The sequence below is a fragment of the Dipodomys merriami genome, unplaced genomic scaffold (genome assembly GCF_024711535.1).
Source record: "Dipodomys merriami isolate MVZ:Mamm:240054 unplaced genomic scaffold, mDipMer1.0.p SCAF_11, whole genome shotgun sequence".
In the NCBI taxonomy this organism is placed as follows: Eukaryota; Metazoa; Chordata; class Mammalia; order Rodentia; family Heteromyidae; genus Dipodomys; species Dipodomys merriami.
Window position 1 is genome coordinate 46,161,654 of NW_027202382.1, and position 17,285 is coordinate 46,178,938.

At 46.9% G+C, this 17,285-nt stretch overlaps 1 protein-coding gene across 4 annotated transcripts in view; it reads right to left on the reverse strand.

The window, feature by feature from the left end:
- The window catches only part of Ddx31 (DEAD-box helicase 31), a 66,596-nt gene that overhangs the window by 37,094 nt on the left and 12,217 nt on the right, over window positions 1-17,285 (reverse strand). For 3 of the 4 annotated variants that reach the window (XM_070014912.1, XM_070014911.1, XM_070014914.1), the window contains exons 7-14: window positions 15,324-15,368; window positions 13,176-13,217; window positions 12,109-12,173; window positions 9,807-9,926; window positions 9,572-9,678; window positions 8,244-8,479; window positions 6,910-7,089; window positions 3,473-3,563 (exon numbers count right to left, since the gene is read on the reverse strand). In XM_070014912.1, the coding sequence (XP_069871013.1) occupies window positions 3,473-3,563; window positions 6,910-7,089; window positions 8,244-8,479; window positions 9,572-9,678; window positions 9,807-9,926; window positions 12,109-12,173; window positions 13,176-13,217; window positions 15,324-15,368 (886 nt within the window). The remainder of the gene's footprint in view (window positions 1-3,472; window positions 3,564-6,909; window positions 7,090-8,243; window positions 8,480-9,571; window positions 9,679-9,806; window positions 9,927-12,108; window positions 12,174-13,175; window positions 13,218-15,323; window positions 15,369-17,285) is intronic. The other variant, XM_070014913.1, reaches the window with a different exon arrangement.

Below are 17,285 nucleotides of genomic sequence, written 5' to 3' on the forward strand. Positions count from 1 at the left end.
AGCAGAGTGTCAACGTACAAGGGGCACTGAAGTCTGGTCTCCTCCTTCAGCTCCGGGTGAATTCCCCCAGAAACAAGAAGACATACTATTTTTATAGATACTTTATAGATATTTGAATATCATATCTGATTCCTTTGGCTTCTTAATTCCACTTGGGAAAGCCGGTCTTGAACTTCCAACAAATTCTTCCCTCCAGTTCCCCCCCTCCCCCCCGCCGTAACTTGTCTTTTTTGTCCATCTCATTTTCCAGAGGATGCAAAATCATATCACCACAGCAAGGAGGGGTCTTTTACCGGTCTCCTGGCCCCAGTGCCCTCCGGCCATGGTCCAAGTCCAATGCTACCAAACAGTCCTCAGAGAGCTGCTCGAAATGACAAAAAGGGCCTTGCTTTTAAGATGTGCATAATTAAGATGAACACACACACACCCTCTTAACTGCTGCTAAGAAGACAGGGAGAAAACTGTCAAATGGTGAAGGACACAGGGCCATCAGAGGCTTTTGTGTGATTATGTCACCATCCCAAATTTTCTCTGGTCATATTAAAAGGATCTTGGGGTGACAAAGTAAAGTGGCTAAAGGTATGGCCTAAAGAGGGGAAAACCCCCACCCAACAATTAACAACAGGATTCCATTTATCAAAAGAAGCCAGCCCTCCATCTGCCTCGTCCTGCCATGGCCCTCATTCCTCATTAACACCACGGAGGCTCCCGGAGAGTGTGCAGATAGCCTGGTAAGCAACAGGCTGCTTAAAAGGACACAGTGACAAAAACTCCTCCACCTGAGCACCATCTATCATGGTGTGTATGTCTCACCCACCCTGTGGCTCTTAGATGCCAGAAGTGGTGAGCTAAAGCAAACAAATACATGGCTGAAGTGGCAGAAATACTGAGGGCTAGGAAGAACTCACCACTGGGAACCTGTGGCTGTATTTTGACTTAGAAGGGAGCCTTAACCAGTCCTTATCCAATAATCTTGGCAGAGTGGAGACACGGTGAGCCCAGGAAGACCACACACCACACATGGGGGATGACCTGAGAGGCCAAAAGCCATGACTAAGAGGTGGCAGGGAAATCAGATGGTGAGTGAGAGCATTCACTCTGCATGGGGTAGGCAGAGGGCTAAGGGTTCTGTACTCTCCCCAGACCACTGAGTTGTCTGTCCTGGTAACACTGTCAGCCAGACGGAACGGGGAAGTGGTCACACTCACCATGATAATGACAATTTGCCTTGTGAAGGTTACAATGTGTTTGTGACTTTAAGTATCACTATACCATAATACTGTGAAACCTGAAATTTATGTCATCACCTAATTTCAATTTAAAAAAAAAGTGAGAGAAGGGGTGGGTTAGGAGCGATGGGTGGCAATGTTGTCAGACACCTTGTACTCATAGACTGTTTTGTAGAATGGGAACTTCTTTGTAAACTACTTAAAGATATAGTAATAAAAATGAAAAAAACCAAAAAAAACCACATCTCAGAAAGAATGAATTTTTTCCCATCATAGCTACTAAAAATGTAACTCAAATGTGGAATTTCAGAATTCTGATACTACAGCCTAGCTATGACTACAGAGTATAGCAACTTTTGCAAACCAGTAATTCCAGGATCTGAAGGGTGCTCCTACCCTAACCCAAATTCCGATTTTGTGTTTCTATAGAGACAATCTACAGCACTTACTCTTTAGAAAACCCTAGGTGAGCAGCACTCAGTCTGAGAAACAGGCATCCTCTGGCAGATTTCAGCGTAGAGCTTCTGGAGCCCCTTCTTTCCACTCAACTGGACCACAAATGCCAAGTGTCTAACTGTGTGCTGGCTCTGGGCTAGATAGTGGGGTACCCTGATGAGGAACCAACTTCTAGTCCCCAGTACTATGGAGCTCAATGCACAATCTGACATGATGGCATCTATAGCAGATGCGCTCAAGGCAGAAGTGCCATCTGCACCACGCATGCCTGACCAGGAAGAACTGGGTTTAGGGTTCATTTTCTGGGAATGTGAAGGAAAGCTGAGTCCAAGTGAGAGCTAGTCAAAGTCAGGGTAGGTTTTTCAAGAGAAGGAAGAGCATATACAAAGGCTTAGGCTAGAAAAAGCCTGAATGACATTTAGGGAACTGAATGAGGGACCTGTAGAGCTCCAGGCTAGAGAGCAAGAAGGAGGTGGGGTGAGAGGCAACAGGAAGGTGTCAAGTTCCAGAAGAACCTCATTGCTGAAGATAAGGATATTGACAATTTCCTTCTCAAGCAGATACTTGGATTTAATCTTCACTTTAGGAATTGTAATATGGTTTAGAACACAAGTGCCTGACTTATGGGGCTGGCTTCACAAAGGGAAGGGCTACTTGCTTAGAAGCCAGTCTCCTTAGGAAGCAAGTATCTAGGATAAACTGCCCTCAGGGATGAACGGTGCCTGGGCAGCAGAGTTCCTCTGTCACAGCAATAAGCCGGCTTCCATGCAGGCTTTATTGTAGAAGAGCCTGCGTGTGCACGCATGCACATGCATACATGCACACACATGTGCACGTACACATGTGCACGCGAGTGCACGCACTCACAAACACACACACAGAGCTGACCTTACCTTTAAAACTGAACATGTAACGGTACCTTAGGAAGTAGCTATGTTAGAGGCTGTGCAGGTGGCTCAGTGGTAGAGTGCCTGCTTCACATGTATGAGGCCCTGAGTTCGATTCCTCAGCACCACAAAAATAGAAAAAGCTGGAAGTGGCGCTGTGGCTCAAGTGGTAGAGCGCTAGCCTTGAGCTGAAGAGCTGAGGGACAGCGCCCAGGCCCAGAGTTCAAGCCCCATAACTGACCAAAAAAAAAAGTAGCTATGTTAAATGAGGCATTCAGATAGCTAAGTCTTTGTCTCTGAGGTTTCGTTATTACATATACAGGAGCATCTCCAATAAGCCCTTGGGTTCATGCTGCACAGGCAGAGAAGATATTCTAACCTGGGGAGGGGGGGCAACAGTGGCGATGGGAAGACCACTGGAGGGTGAGCTTTCAGTCTTGAAAGAGCACCAGAGATGTGCAAGGTCGGTGCTGTGCTGCTGAAGCTGCAAAGCAAGATGAACTGGTCCTGAAAACGGCAGGGCAAATGACACTTTCACCTAATACAAACAGATACTCCAGTGCAGCTACCATCCTTTAGGGTGAGCAGAGGCAAGCAGGGTCATTTTGTAGTGGAAAGACTTTCTCAGCTCTAATTACTCCCGATAGCTGTAATTTACAAGTTTTTGGTGGCTAGAAACTGCTAAGATTCACACCTTTTCAGACTAACAGCTGCCACTATTAGTGAGCAAATTGCCAAGTCTTCTGCAGTGGCAGCCAGCTCTGGGTGGCAGGCAGGTGACAAGCCAGAGGTGTGGAGAAACCAGCCACACCACTAGCCCCTAATATTCCAGCTCTCTGGGGGGCTGGACACAGAACAGTCAAGAAACTGAACATGACAACCACCATTACAGAAACCAACCTTCAGGTGGAGCAGAGTGACGGACACATACCGTGCAGAGGAGGACACCTGTTTTGGCATGGGAGAATTCCTGAAACACTGCTGTTCTCTCCTGCAAAAACAAGGTGAAAAAAGGTCTTACAGACTGAAACAAACTCCAGCACGGTAGGCTTAGATTTCCATGGCTTTTCTGCTTTTCTATTGCAGTAGCTGCTTTCAGGTATAGAGTAGCCTGACAGGAAAGAGGAAGAAGCAGATTCTACCATGTTCTGTAATGCCTCTGTGCTCACGGACTGGACCCTGGAGATTACGGTGAAGAAACGGAGTTCTCATGGTAGCAAGTTTCAACCATTCATTGTAGGGTGAGGCACCTTGCTCGCAAACGGCTCATAAGATGAGCAGGGGACCAAGGCCCCCCATCACAAATGATTGAGAGGAACGAAGAAGCATCAACTGTTTTCTTACAGGGCAAAACTTTTGTTTTTGTTTTGTTTTGTTTTTGGGTCCGGTCATGGGGCCTGAACTCTGGGCCTGGGCGCTGTCCCTCAGCTCTTCAGCTCAAGGCTAGCGCTCTACCACTTGAGCCACAGCACCACTTCCGGCTTTTTTCCTTTTGCTTATGTGGTGCTGAGGAATCAAACCCAGGGCCTTGAGCATGCAAGGCAAGCGCTCTACCACTGAGCCGCCTTCCCAGCCCCAGCCCACAAGCACCTTTTCATGCCAATAACTACCCAAAGATCATAGCACCCTGTGATGAAATAATGGAGTTTAACTGTGCTATCACATCAGTGACCAATGTCCTCCTACTAGCAATTGATCTTGTCTACAATCTCTCCCTATTACAACCAGTGCTGAGACAAGCATCTGGTACCAGTCCTGAGGCTTGAACTTGAGGCATAGGCACTGTTACTGAGCTTGCTTTCTTTTTTCTCAAGGCGAGTGCTCTACCACTTGAGCCACAGTTCTACTTCTGGCTTTTTTGGGCAGGTGGGTGGGAGGGTTAATTGGTGGTAAGAGTCTCACAGACTTTCCTGTCTGGGCTAGCTTTGAACCATGAACCTGGGTTATCCCTGAGCTTCTTTCACTCAAGCGAATGCTGTACCACTTGAGCCACAGAGCTACTTCCGGCTTTTTTTTTTTTTTGGAGTAGTTTAATGGAGGTTTTTGCCTGGTCCTGAGTAGCTAGGATTACAGGTGAGAGCTACCAGCACCCAGCTCATTACGTTTACGGCTAACACTCTACCCCTTTGAGCCCAATATCACTTCCAGTTTTCTAGTGATTAATTGGAGTTGAGTATCATGGACTTTCCTGCCTGGACTGGCTCTGAGCTTTGATCCTCAGATCTCAGCCTCCTGAGTAGTTGGGTGCCTGGCTCCTATGTACATTTTTCCTTGTTTCCTGGCCAGGTAGCACTGAGCGTGCTTATCACAGCACTGCCAGCAATGGAAGACCCGTCAGCAAACAGAACCAAATGATTAAAAATTGGAAAAACATAAAAAGTGAGGTCTCTCCTTCCACTCAGGCACAGCCCACTCCTTGGACATCTTTTTTGTCTCTCACATGTTATCTGTCATATGTCTGGAAGCCCCTACCACCTAGATTAATGGACTGGACAGAGACAGAGTTACCACTGATCTTTACCAACAGCTTGCTTTTCACAGTGAACTGTCCAGCCCTGAGGCGACCCTGTGAGAAGTATTCTCCTCATTTTCATTTTCTGGGCACACGTCAGACATGGGCAATGGTTTCACTGCAGTCTGAGAAGACACTTACCCGTGGTACTCACATGCAAGGACAGGCAGGGATGCTATTTTCTGCCTTCCCTCCAAGCTCATGAGGAGGCGGCGGTGAAGGCTAAATGCTAATATTGCTAAACCATGAAAAAGCTACATTATTCCTAGGAGATTAAAAAAATAAAAATTCAACCTAATAATAACAGCACCTACCACTGAGTCTATGTTGCACGCGAGGCCTTACACCAAGGGCTGTGTCTGCAACACAACCCAGGACTATAGTATCACTATTGCTTCCACTTTAGAGACGTGGCAACAGAGGTTCAGAGAGGCTCAATGTTCTTCTGAGGTCCCACAGTCAGTCAATGACAGTGAAGACTAGAAATAAGCAGCCTGTCCCACAGGGCACACCTGCAGCAGGCCATGTCAGCATCATCACCATGAGATCACATAGCCAGACCACCCTTTCCATGATCTAGTAACAGTCCTAGGCTTCCCAGTCCATGCAAGCTCCATCATCCTCAGACCTGTCCTGAACAATGACTCAGGTGATGAAACCAGGGGCCAGGACTGTGGCTCAATGGTAGAGTGCTTGCCTAGCATCCATAAAGACTGGGTTCAATTCCTTAGTACCACATACACAGAAAAAGTTGGAAGTGGTGCTGTGGCATAAGTGTAGAACTCTAGCTTTGAGCACAGAGAGGCTCAGGGACAGACCCAGGCCCTGAATTCAAGCCCAGGACTGGCTCCCCAAAAAGAATGAAACCAACAAATTCAGGTGAATCAGGGAGTTGAAGGAAAAAGCCATCAAATGAAATTTTCTTCCATGGAGGCTGCGAGCAAACGAGCTGTGATCAGGAGTGACAGAAGGCAAGGTCACCTTCATTTCAGTAGTTTCTAAAACCAAGGAAGAAGAGCAAGAAAGGCTGGACATGTTTACAAACAGTTCAGATACGACTGTCTTTTTTTGCTTTAAAAGAGCTGGTCCAGTCCATCTTCCTCCGATTTCTGGTTTTCTTCCATTCTTTCTAGTTTTGCGTGCTGCTGGGTAACCTCTCTTTGAGGACAAGGTGGCTATTTCCAAGCTGCTGATCCTTCCTTTCCAAGTTCCAGCAGGGCTCCGCACCGCCATATTCCACCCCGTCCCCTCAACGGATGGCCTCATTAAGAGCCATGGAATGAGACTCGTAGGCAAATACTAAAAAGGAGGTGGAAAGGGTTCTCTTCCTCACAAACACAAACCTTCCTGTGCCCAGAAAGAACTGGACCTGGAGCCCGCTGGTGCGCAGTGCCCTCTCCCAACCCAAAGTGCTCCGAGTGCAGCGCTGTGTCTTGTTGACAATGACAGCAGTCGCGCTCAGCAGTACCATATGGGATCCACAATTTAGCTCCATTAATGCTCTTAATTTGAAGACATCAAGCCCTAATTACACACTGGGTACTAAAAAGGCAAAACCCTTCCCTGGTGCCAGCTACTTAGTGGTACTGTTGCCGTAACAGCTGGCTGAGGTAGACACAGGCCAGGCTGGGCCTGTGAGCTCTCAGGTGGAAGAGGCCAGCTCCAGAGCAGGAGAACCGGGAACAATAGGACCCCATCCACCCGGCGGGGCATTCTACTGGTTCCCTCCATGTTTGGCTAGTTCTCCCTGGTCGGTGGAGTGTGAGGGACACAGGGAGTGCCGAGCGTGGAGGGCCCATCGCCACATGGGGAGGGGAGTGCTCACCTCCTGCTCCATGTTGCCGTGCAGCCGTAGGAATTTTAATCTCGAGGAGGCAGATGGCAACCGCCCTGATGCCGCCGGGGGCCCCGAGCGGCCGAGCAGGGTGCGGAGGAAGAGGCTGTAGTGGAACTCCACCAGCTCGCAGCTCGAGAAAAAGACAATCATCTTCTGGTCCTTTTCAAACTGTACCAATACAAAGGGGAAAAGCAAGCAGACCATTTTAAGCTGGTGTGACTCCAAAATGAGTTCTTTCTCGAAAATACATGTTCACGTGCCCTGATTTGGAGACATGGGTGACACAGCTTTGAATTATTAAAAAGAAGAGTAACATCGATACTCCACTGTACAAACACCGCAGGAAAGGAAAGAGACATGGTTCTAACCTCAAAGAGAAAACCGCATGTCCTCTAGGAGCAGCCCTGCCTTAGCTCTGTCCTTTATCCACTCTGGGCTTGTTAGCTGGAAGGGTGCCGGGTGCGGCCCTTTGCAGAAGCAATGCATCTTGAAGCTTCACCTCCAACCCCACAACTTACCATCTTTCCACATGACCACACCCTGTCTCATGAATCTGGTACACACAAACACCAATATTGGGATCTGTCAAGACTACCAAACAGGGGGCTGGGAAGGTGGCTCAGTGATAGAGCACTTGCCTTGGCATGCTCGAGGCCCTGGGTTTGATTCCTCAGCACCACATAAGAAAAAAGCCGGAAGTGGCGCTGTGGCTCAAGTGGTAGAGTGCTAGCCTTGAGCTGAAGAGCTGAGGGACAGCGCCCAGGCCCAGAGTTCAGGCCCCACAACCGGACCCAAAAAAAAAAAAAAAAAGAAAAAAAAGAATACCAAGCAGAGGGCTGGGAAGGTGGCTCAGTGGTAGAGTGCTTGCCTTGCATGCATAAGGCCCTGGGTTCGATTCCTCAGCACCACATAACCAGAAAAAAAAAAAAGCCAGACAGAAGTGGCGCTGTGGCTCAAGAGGTAGAGTGCTAGCGTTGAGCTGAAGATCTGAGGGACAGTGCCCAGGCCCAGAGTTCAGGACCCACAACCGACAACAACAAAAACAAAAACAAAAAAAGAATGCCGGGAGAAACCCCTGCACTTGTCTCCCATCCTGCACATTCCCACTGCCTCGGTTAACCTTCCCGAGAACAGTCTCAAGGGCTGCAGTTATGTCAGATGTCTAGTTCAGCACTGTGACTATCCTGGCCCACAGATGCTCTTTGGTAATTCTGGAGCTTCTAATTAAATGGTTATATATTAATGCCTGCATCCATGGGCTCAAGAATTAGAACACACGTGTCTGTTCCTTGGGTCAGGCCAGGTCTAGGCAGCAGTCCTACCTTGCATTTCTGTAGAACAAAGGCCGCCAGACAGACCAGCCGCAGCTTGCTGGGAACCAGCATCACATACTGCTCGAGGCTCTCAGGTATGGCGAAGCTGCCCTGTCCGTCACGCATCTGTGGAGGGATGGCTTCAGGGGCCACTTTGCCCTCTCCCTTACACTGCTCATGGCTTTTATCCAGGACAGAAATATTGACTGGATTGTGCAAGCTGATGTCAGCTAGCCGTGCTACACCTTGGGTAACAAGTCAAATGAACAAAGGAAATTGGTCACACATACATACTGCTACAGCACCCACCCAGGTGGAATGTAAGAATAGCCAAGCATGGATGTGCTCTGCTGCCACACTAGTGAAGAACACAGCCTAATGAAACTCGTCCATGGGAGACCAAAGGATGTCCATCCAAAAGAATATCTGAACCCGTGCATGCCCACCTTTACCCTCCAGAAGAATGTTCCGGTCAAGTTACAAAAAACTTCAACTAAAATGGCTTCATTACAGGCTTCTGACACAGGCCTTCTCAGGGCCTTCAGTCTGTGGCCTGGTAAACCAGGTGAGCCACACGGAAGGCCGTGGAAGTGTGCATGCAGTCTACCCAATAACCTGCGCAGGGTGAGTTGGTTAAGTGGAATGGTTTTCCAAGCCTTCATCTTCCCATCCAGAGAACAGCTAAGAATTTCCATGTCCTGAGTGTGGGAGTCAGAAAGCAGCCAAGCCACACTTCCAATGAGGAGCAAAGCACACATGGAAAGGAGCCCTCACCCTGAGAGCCAGGGCTCTCTTCCTCCGAGCCTGTCCTCCTCTGCACCCTTGTGTGCACAGCAGCAGCAGGGCTCCACCTGAGGTGGCTCCGTATCTGGGTCTGGCCTCCTCCCTTCCCAGGCCCTGGGGAACACATTCTAGTAGCGCACGAGGGTGGCAAGGAAGGCAAGAGAGTACAAATAGTCCCCATAGACACCTGTTCCCCTCCCTCCCCCAGACTGAGCAGAGGTCACTGCTGCCAATCAGCTCTTCCTGGGTCCTCCCTTCTTAAGAACAAAGCAGGACAGGCACTGGTGGCTCACACCTATAATCTTAGCTACTCAGGAGGCTGAGGTCTGAGGTCAGAGTTCAAAGCCAGCCCAGGTAAGTGCATGAGGCTATGATTTCCAATAAATCACCAAAATGCTGAAAGTGGAACTGTGGCTCAAGTGGGAGGGTGCCAGTTTTGAGTGCAAAAAGCTAAGGGAAAACATCCAGGCCTTGAGTTCAGGCCCTAGCACTGGCACCCATGCGCGCGCACACACACACACACACACACACAGAGGAAAGCATGTCTTCGTCACCTTCTGTGAGTGTGGCTGACAGTAAGACGTTCTGCCGCTTCTGGCACTCCGCATTGACAGCGTTGAGTATTACTGTGATGTCCTTCTCAAACCCCAAATCCAAGAGCCTGTAATTTTGAGAAAAGAACTGTAACCTACACAAAGAATCAATATGATGCTAAGGGCTACAGCGGGTGCCACCAAGATGGAGGACACAGCCTTTTCTCCACCTGCCCTGCCCCCAGGTACCCTTCACCTGTCCGCTTCATCCAAAACCAGCCACTGGATCCGGCTAAAATGAATGTTCTTTGTGGATTTGATATGATCCACTAGACGTCCAGGAGTCGAGATAAGGATATTTATTCCTTTTCGGAGTCTGTTTAAAAGGATATCAGAGGAGGTAAATCAACCAGGGCTACAGAAAACATAGAAAAAAGGCAAAAGAGACAAAGTTATTCTGCATAAAACCTTAAGTCAGAGCAAACATAGGGACAGTTGATAAGAAGATACACCTGAGCTTGATTCCCTCTCAGAATGAAATTAAGATCTAAAATTAGAGCAAAAAGACAAAACTTTGGAAGGGATGAACTGTATAACTCAATGTTCTTCATCAGACTCATAGATGCTCTATAGAATGTTTTAGATAAATGGCCACTTAGCCAGACTTCTGTGCCAGGGAACCTCCTACCATAGTGTGCTAATCTACATAGTGTGTTAGAATTGTTAGAATGCGTTTCCTTCCTCTTTCTCTTCCTCTTTTTTCCCCCTTTGTTGTAGTACACTTGAGCCATGCTTCTACCTCTGATTTTTGCTGATTATTTTGGATAGGGCCTAGCAAATTTTTTTGCCTAGGGTGGTCATGAGCAATAATCCTCCAGATCTCAGCCTCCTGAGTAGTTAGGAATAGAGGGCGTGAACCACTGGCAACTGCCTAGAATCTTTTTCTTATACTAAGCCCTGTAGGTAACTTCTACAAAATGGACATAAGCTTTGCCCCATAGACTATGGACAGTAAGTCTAATTTCTTATTTCTCCAACAACCATATCCTATTGTTCTATAGTAAAAGACAGAATGAAAATTTTAGCTGGGGGGCTGGGAAGGTGGCTCAGTGGTAGAGTGCTTGCTTTGCATGTATGACGCCCTGAGTTTGATTCCTCAGCACCGCATAAGCAGAAAAGGCCAGAAGTGGTGCTGTGGCTCAAGTGGTAGAGTGCCAGTCTTGAGCTGAAGGGCTGAGGGACAGCGCCCAGGCCCAGAGTTCAAGCCCCACGACTGGCCAAAAAAAAAAAAAAAAAAAAAAATTAGCTGGGTGCATTTTCTTGTTTTCTTTCCAGTAACCTACAGTCATTGTGCAACCTACCTATAAAGGGACTATGCAAATCACACAGGAACCTTTGAGGGGAAGAGCTTTGACCCCTTTGTTTCTGCTGGCATGAAACTAAATGCCTGGAGCTTCAGCAACTATCCAAGAGTAAAAGGTAAACTTCTAAATGGAAGCCTCCCATGGGGGCATGAGAAGATGGACAACCTGACAAGATGGGTCCTGACGCTGGGCACCGTGCCAGCCTGGCCTGCCCTCTGACAGCTTGAATGTGAAAGCACACCATCTACATTGTTTTATTTACAGCTGAATTGATCTAATCAATAAGCGTGCGTGTGTGTGTGTGTCTGTCTATCTCTCTCTCTCTCTCTCTCTCTCAGTCCTGGGGCTTGAACTCTGAACCTGGGCGCTGTCCCTCACCACTTCTGGCCTTTTCTGCTTATGTGGTGCTGAGGAATGGAATCCAAGGCCTCATACACTCAAGGCAAGCACTCTATCACTGCCAACTTCCCAGCTCCAATAAGTGTTCTGTTTTGTTTTGTTTTTTGTTGGTTGTGGGGTTTGAACTCTGGGATTGCATGCTGTTCCTGCACTTTTCAGCTCAAGGCAAGCACCCTACCACTTGAGCCACAGCGCCACTTCCAGTTTTCTAGTGGTTTATTGAAGATAAGAGTCTCATGGACTTTCCTGCCTGGGCTGGCTTTGAACTGAGATCCTCAGATCTCAGCCTTCTGAGTAGCTAGGATGACAAGCGTGAGCCACCGGCACCCAGCTCTCCAATAAGTGTTTTTAAAAAAGTATACAGACAGTTTGGGATCTGGGGATGACAATTTCTAACAACACCCACTAAAGATCCAATTTACAATTGGCAATCAATATGTTCACCACATTGCTAAGTGCTATGGAAGTTCATGATCTTATTTCTGGAAACTGAAAATTCAAACGCCTAGTGGACGCAAGAGTCACACCTAGAATGCAAACTGAACCAAGGCACCTGCAGGGGGCCAGGAGTGGGAGGGAGAAGGAACCAGCACGGTGACAAGGACATCAGAGACAATCTGCCTGTAGGTTCTTCAGTATTTCAAAAAGCAGAATGGCTAGACATGAGCACTCCCTGCTGCTGTGGCTGGGAGCAGTAGACACAGAGGTGCTCAGGACTGTCTCCAGGTGTGGAGGCCACACCTTGCATGGCAGGAAGATTGGATTCTAAGAGAAATGAACAACAAACAGACTTACCGGGCCTTTTCTGATTTCCTCTTTTCTCCACCCATCAACACTCCAGGCACAATCCAAGTAAAAGGCTACAGAAAAACCACACACCAAATTCAAACAAAGACAGACAGTCAAAGAGAAACTGAAGTTCCTAGTCCTTCAACAGGCAGAAGGACACATGTGCCCACTGCTGGAGACACAATGGTACAGACAAAGCTCCTGGGCACTGCTTGGTGTATACTTTCATCAGCTGTAGCTGAGACTGTAACTTTGTAATAGCTTTCCACACTGTCAGAGACAAATGTGAGCTTTTAAAAGGATATAAGTAGCAAGCTCTCTAGCTTTTTCTCCTGAAATCTACCTAGAAAATAAATTTCACTAAACCCACTGCCTTGGAGCAGTATTATTTAGATAAAATCTAGTCATATAACTAGGGCACTAGTGGCTCACACCTGTAATTGTAGCTACTCTGGAAGCTGAGATTGAGGATCACAGTTCAAAGCCAGCCCAGGTAAGAAAGTCAAAGACACTCTTATTTCCAATTAATCACAGAAAAGCTGAAAGTGGTACTGTAGCTTAGGTGGTAGAGTGCTTGCCTGGACCAAAAGGAGCTTAGGGAGAGTACCCACACCCAGAATTCAAGGCCCAAGAGTAGGGGGAAAAAAAAATTAAGGATATAATCTTTACCCTGTCCCCAATAAAAGAACAGATCAATCCAAGATCTAATTTGGTGGTTGGCAATCCATGATGCCACAACCTTCTCTGTCTTCTTTCTTAAATCCTACTTGCAGCTTTTTATTACTTTCCATGGATCACCTGAGGGATGGACCCACAAATCTCTGACTATGATTAGTAGATTATAGGACTCAAAGCTCCAAGAAACACTGGTAATTTAGCTAAGCTAGAAATCAATAGTTACTAAGGTTTAGATCAGTAAAAACCAACACACTTATATCTTCAGAAAGCAGAGACATGAGAAGAGAAAAGTAAGAATTCCTATTTCTTTGAAAATAAAGAGTGTCGTATATTAGGTCTTTCCTCCAAATGTCAAAGAAAGAAAAATATAAAACTGACCTCATGGCTTTTCTTACCTTAAGCAGTTTCTGGACAATATCAAAGCTTTGTAGAGCCAGCTGTAAATATTAAAAAGTATAGTGATGAACAGAGACACCTATACCCTTTTTTTTTTTTTTTAACTCTAAATGGATTAGGATTCAAACTTGGACCTCAAGTTACAACTTAGGAAAAATAATGCACAGAATCTACACAGAAAATATCTTGGCTCTGCAACCTGCCTGTTTAGGGAACGAGGGTAAAGACAGCAGATCTATTCCTTGGACATGTACAAAAATAGTGTTTTGTGCTCCCTCTGCTGGCTCAAATTCCCAGCGTGTCACACAGAAGTTCAAGTCAGCAGTGCACAAAGGTGGAAGAAACAGTCGGCTTAAACTTAGCTTTCCTCAGAAAAGAATGTAGCATGCATAATACATGCAGACAGCATGCTTTAAGGTGCCAGACTGCCTCCTGAGACTATGTTATAGCTTACTTGAAAACTGGTCGATAACCCTAAAATTTACACCCCCAAGTTTACAAAATCTAAACAAACCCAGCCAGCCCAATGAAAACCAGAGAAAGTGAAAATCAGTAGATCATAACCATTCACCACCAAAAAAGCCTCTACAGAACACTACTGTCCAAGCAAAGAGACTCAGTTTGCACGTGTGGACTATGCCTGGAGCAGCTCAGTAAAGGAAGACCCTTGGTGTGCTGGCTCCTTCCTGGGCCTGGGCAGGCAAAAAGGCTGCCTGGGAACTTCCAATTCTCCGCAAGGAGGTTATGAACATCTGATAGAGTAAACAGACGCCCTAATCGAAAATGCTCCTGTGGGCAAATATCAGAGATTTCTACTGAGAAAGAAGAAATCTATCAAGAAGCTTAACTAGTACGAATAATTTAAGGGGAAAAAAAGAGTAGCAGTAGCTGCTTAAAAAAAAAAGTGGGCTGGGAATGTGGCTTAGTGGTAGAGTGCTTGTCTCACATGCATGAAGCCCTGGGTTCGATTCCTCAGTCACATACACAGAAAAAGCTGGAAGTAACGCTGTGGCTCAAGGGCTAGAGTGCTAGCCTTGAACAAAAGGAGCTCAAGGACAGTGCCCAGGCCCTAACTTCAAGTCCCAGGACTGGCAAAAAAAAAAAAAAAAAAGTTTCTTTTCAGAGCCAACTGATTTTGGTTCTGAATTACTTTTTTTTTTTCTTTTTCTTTGTGGCACTAGAGTTTCAACTCAGGACCTTGTACTTGGAAGGCAGATACGCTTACAAATCAAGTTACACTTTCAGTCCACTTTATTTACAAATTCTGAAATGCAAAATTGCAATTTTTTTTTTTTTTTTTGTCGGTTGTGGGGCTTGAACTCTGGGCTTGGGTACTGTCCTGCGCTCTTCAGCTCAAGGCGAGCACTCTACCGCTTGAGCCACAGCGCCACTTCCGGTTTCCTAGTGGTTTATTGGAGATAAGAATCTCATGGACTTTCCTGACCGGGCTGGCTTGGAACCATGATCCTCAGATCTCAGCCTCCTGAGTAGCTAGGATTACAGGTGTGAGCCACAGGCACCCAGCTCAAAATTGCAATTCTTGGAAATAGAGCTGTGGCTCAAGTGGTAGAGCACTAGCCTTGAACACAAAAGGTAAGGAACAGCACCCAGGCCCTGAGTTCAAGCTCCAGTACTAGTATATTTAAAAAAAAAAATGCTGGGCACCGGTGGCTCCTGTAATCCTAGCTACTCAGGAGGCTGAGATCTGAGGATTGCGGTTCAAAGCCAGCCCAGGCAGGAAAGTCCATGAGACTCCTATCTCTAATAAAAAACACTAGAAAACCAGAAGTGGCACTGAGGCTCAAGCGGTGGAGCGCTCGCCTTGAGCTGAAGAGCGCAGGGACAGCACCCAAGCCCAGAGTTCAAGTCCCACAACCAACCAAAAAAAAAAAAAAAGAGCAATTCTCTTAAGACTTTCTATAGGTACCAAAATTTATAGACTTATTAGATTTAGAAAACAGGCAAGAACTTTTCCATATTCAGCTTATGATTTTCAAGGAGTATTTTAGCTTTTCTCTTTGAGAGGAAGCAGCAGCAGGAGGGCTCCCATCAAAGCACACAGTGCTGTAGTGGTTATGTGTAGAAGGGAGAAAGGCGGTAAGCGCTTGCAGTCAATAGGCATCACTGAAAGTAAGTGAGCTACTTACCTCTCTCGTGGGCACAAGGATCAGAGCATAGGGGCCGTCACTTCGCTGTTAACAGAAGAAAGAAACACACCTTGAGTGGGACCCACCAAGTCTACATTCCAGATGGATGAACTTTAGCCAGCTACAAAACACCAGAAGCCATTTCACAGAAGGAAAAGATGAGATAAAAATGCTGCCATCGGGGGCTGGGAAGGTGGCTCAGTGGTAGAGTGCTTGCCTTGCATGCCTGAGGCCCTGGGTTCGATTCCTCAGCACCACATAAGCAAAAAGAAAAATACCGGAAGTGGCACTGTGGCTCAAGTGGTAGAGCACTAGCCTTGAGCTGAAGAGCTGAGGGACAGTGCCCAGGCCCAGAGTTCAGGCCCCACGACTGGACCCCTCCCTCCCCCCAACAAAAAACAAAGATGGGTGCCGGTAGCTCACACCTGTAATCCTAGCTACTCCGGGGACTGAGATCTAAGGATAGTGGTTCAAAGCCAGGCCAGGCAGGAAATGTCTGTGAGATCTGATCTCCAATAAACCACTAGGAAACTGGAAGTGGTGCTGTGGCTCAAGCAGGAGAGCGCTCGCTTTGAGCTAAAGAGCACAGGGACAGCATCCAAGCCCAGAGTTCAAGCCCCATAACCGACAAAAAAAGAAAAAAAAGAAAGTTTTCACTTACAATGTCAACAAAGACTAAGATTTAAAAATCTGCAAAGCTTGCCAGGCGCTACTGGCTCATGCCTGTAATCCTGAGACTGAGATCTGAGGATCATGGTTCAAAGCCAGCCCGGGCAAGAAAGTCCGTGAGACTCTTATCTCCAATAAACCACTCAGAAAACCAAAAGTGGCGCTGTGGCTCAAGTGGCAGAGCACTTGCCTTGAGCTGAAGAGCTGAGGGACAGCTCCAGGCCGAGTTCAAGCCCCACAACCAGAAACAAACAAGCCTGGAGCCAGGTGCCAGGAGCTCAGGTCTTTAATTGTAGCTACTCAGGAGGCTGAGATCTGAGGACTGCAATTTGCAGCCAGTCTGGGCAGTAAAGTCTGTGAGACACTCATCTCCAATTAACTACCAAAAAGGCTGAAGTGGGGCTGTGGCTCCAATGGCAAAGCAATAGCCCCGAGTACAAAAGCTCAGGGCAGTACCAGGCCTGAGCTTAAGTCCCAGAACTGGTACAATAAGTTAATTAAAAATAAATTTGATACTATTGTATACCTTGTGCACTATTACAATCTATGCAATAATACATGTGTGTATGTATGTATGTGTGTATGGTGTGTGTGTGTATATGTGTGTGTGTGCATGCGGGTGCTAGGGCTTGAACTCAGGACCTGAATGCTATCCTTTAGTTTTTTCACTCAAGGTTGGTGCTCTACTGCTTGAGCCACACCTCCACTTCTCGCTTTTTAGTGGTTAACTGGTAAGAATCTTATGGATTTCTTCTGCCCAGGCTAGCTTTGAACCATAATCCTCAGATCTCAACCTCCAGAATGCTCGGAATCACAAGCATGAGGCATCAGTGTTTGGATCACTAATATATCTTTAACTGTATGGCTTTAAATTATTGGGATGCTTTTCATACATGCCTTAGCATGTACAAGAACACAGGGATGTGTGTACACACAGCTACTGGATACAAGAGCACAGGACTGTGTACACACAGCTACTGCATACGAGAGCACAGGACTGTGTGTACACACGGCTACTGCATACGAGAGCACAGGACTGTGTGTACACACGGCTACCGCATACGAGAGCACAGGGATGTGTGCACACACAGCTACTGCATACGAGAGCACAGGGATGTGTACACACACGGCTACGGCATACAAGAGCACAGGACTGTGTACACACAGCTACTGCATACGAGAGCACAGGACTGTGTACACACACGGCTATTGGATACAAGAGCACAGGGATGTGTGTACACACGGCTACTGCATATAAGAGCACAGGGATGTGTGTACACACGGCTACTGCAT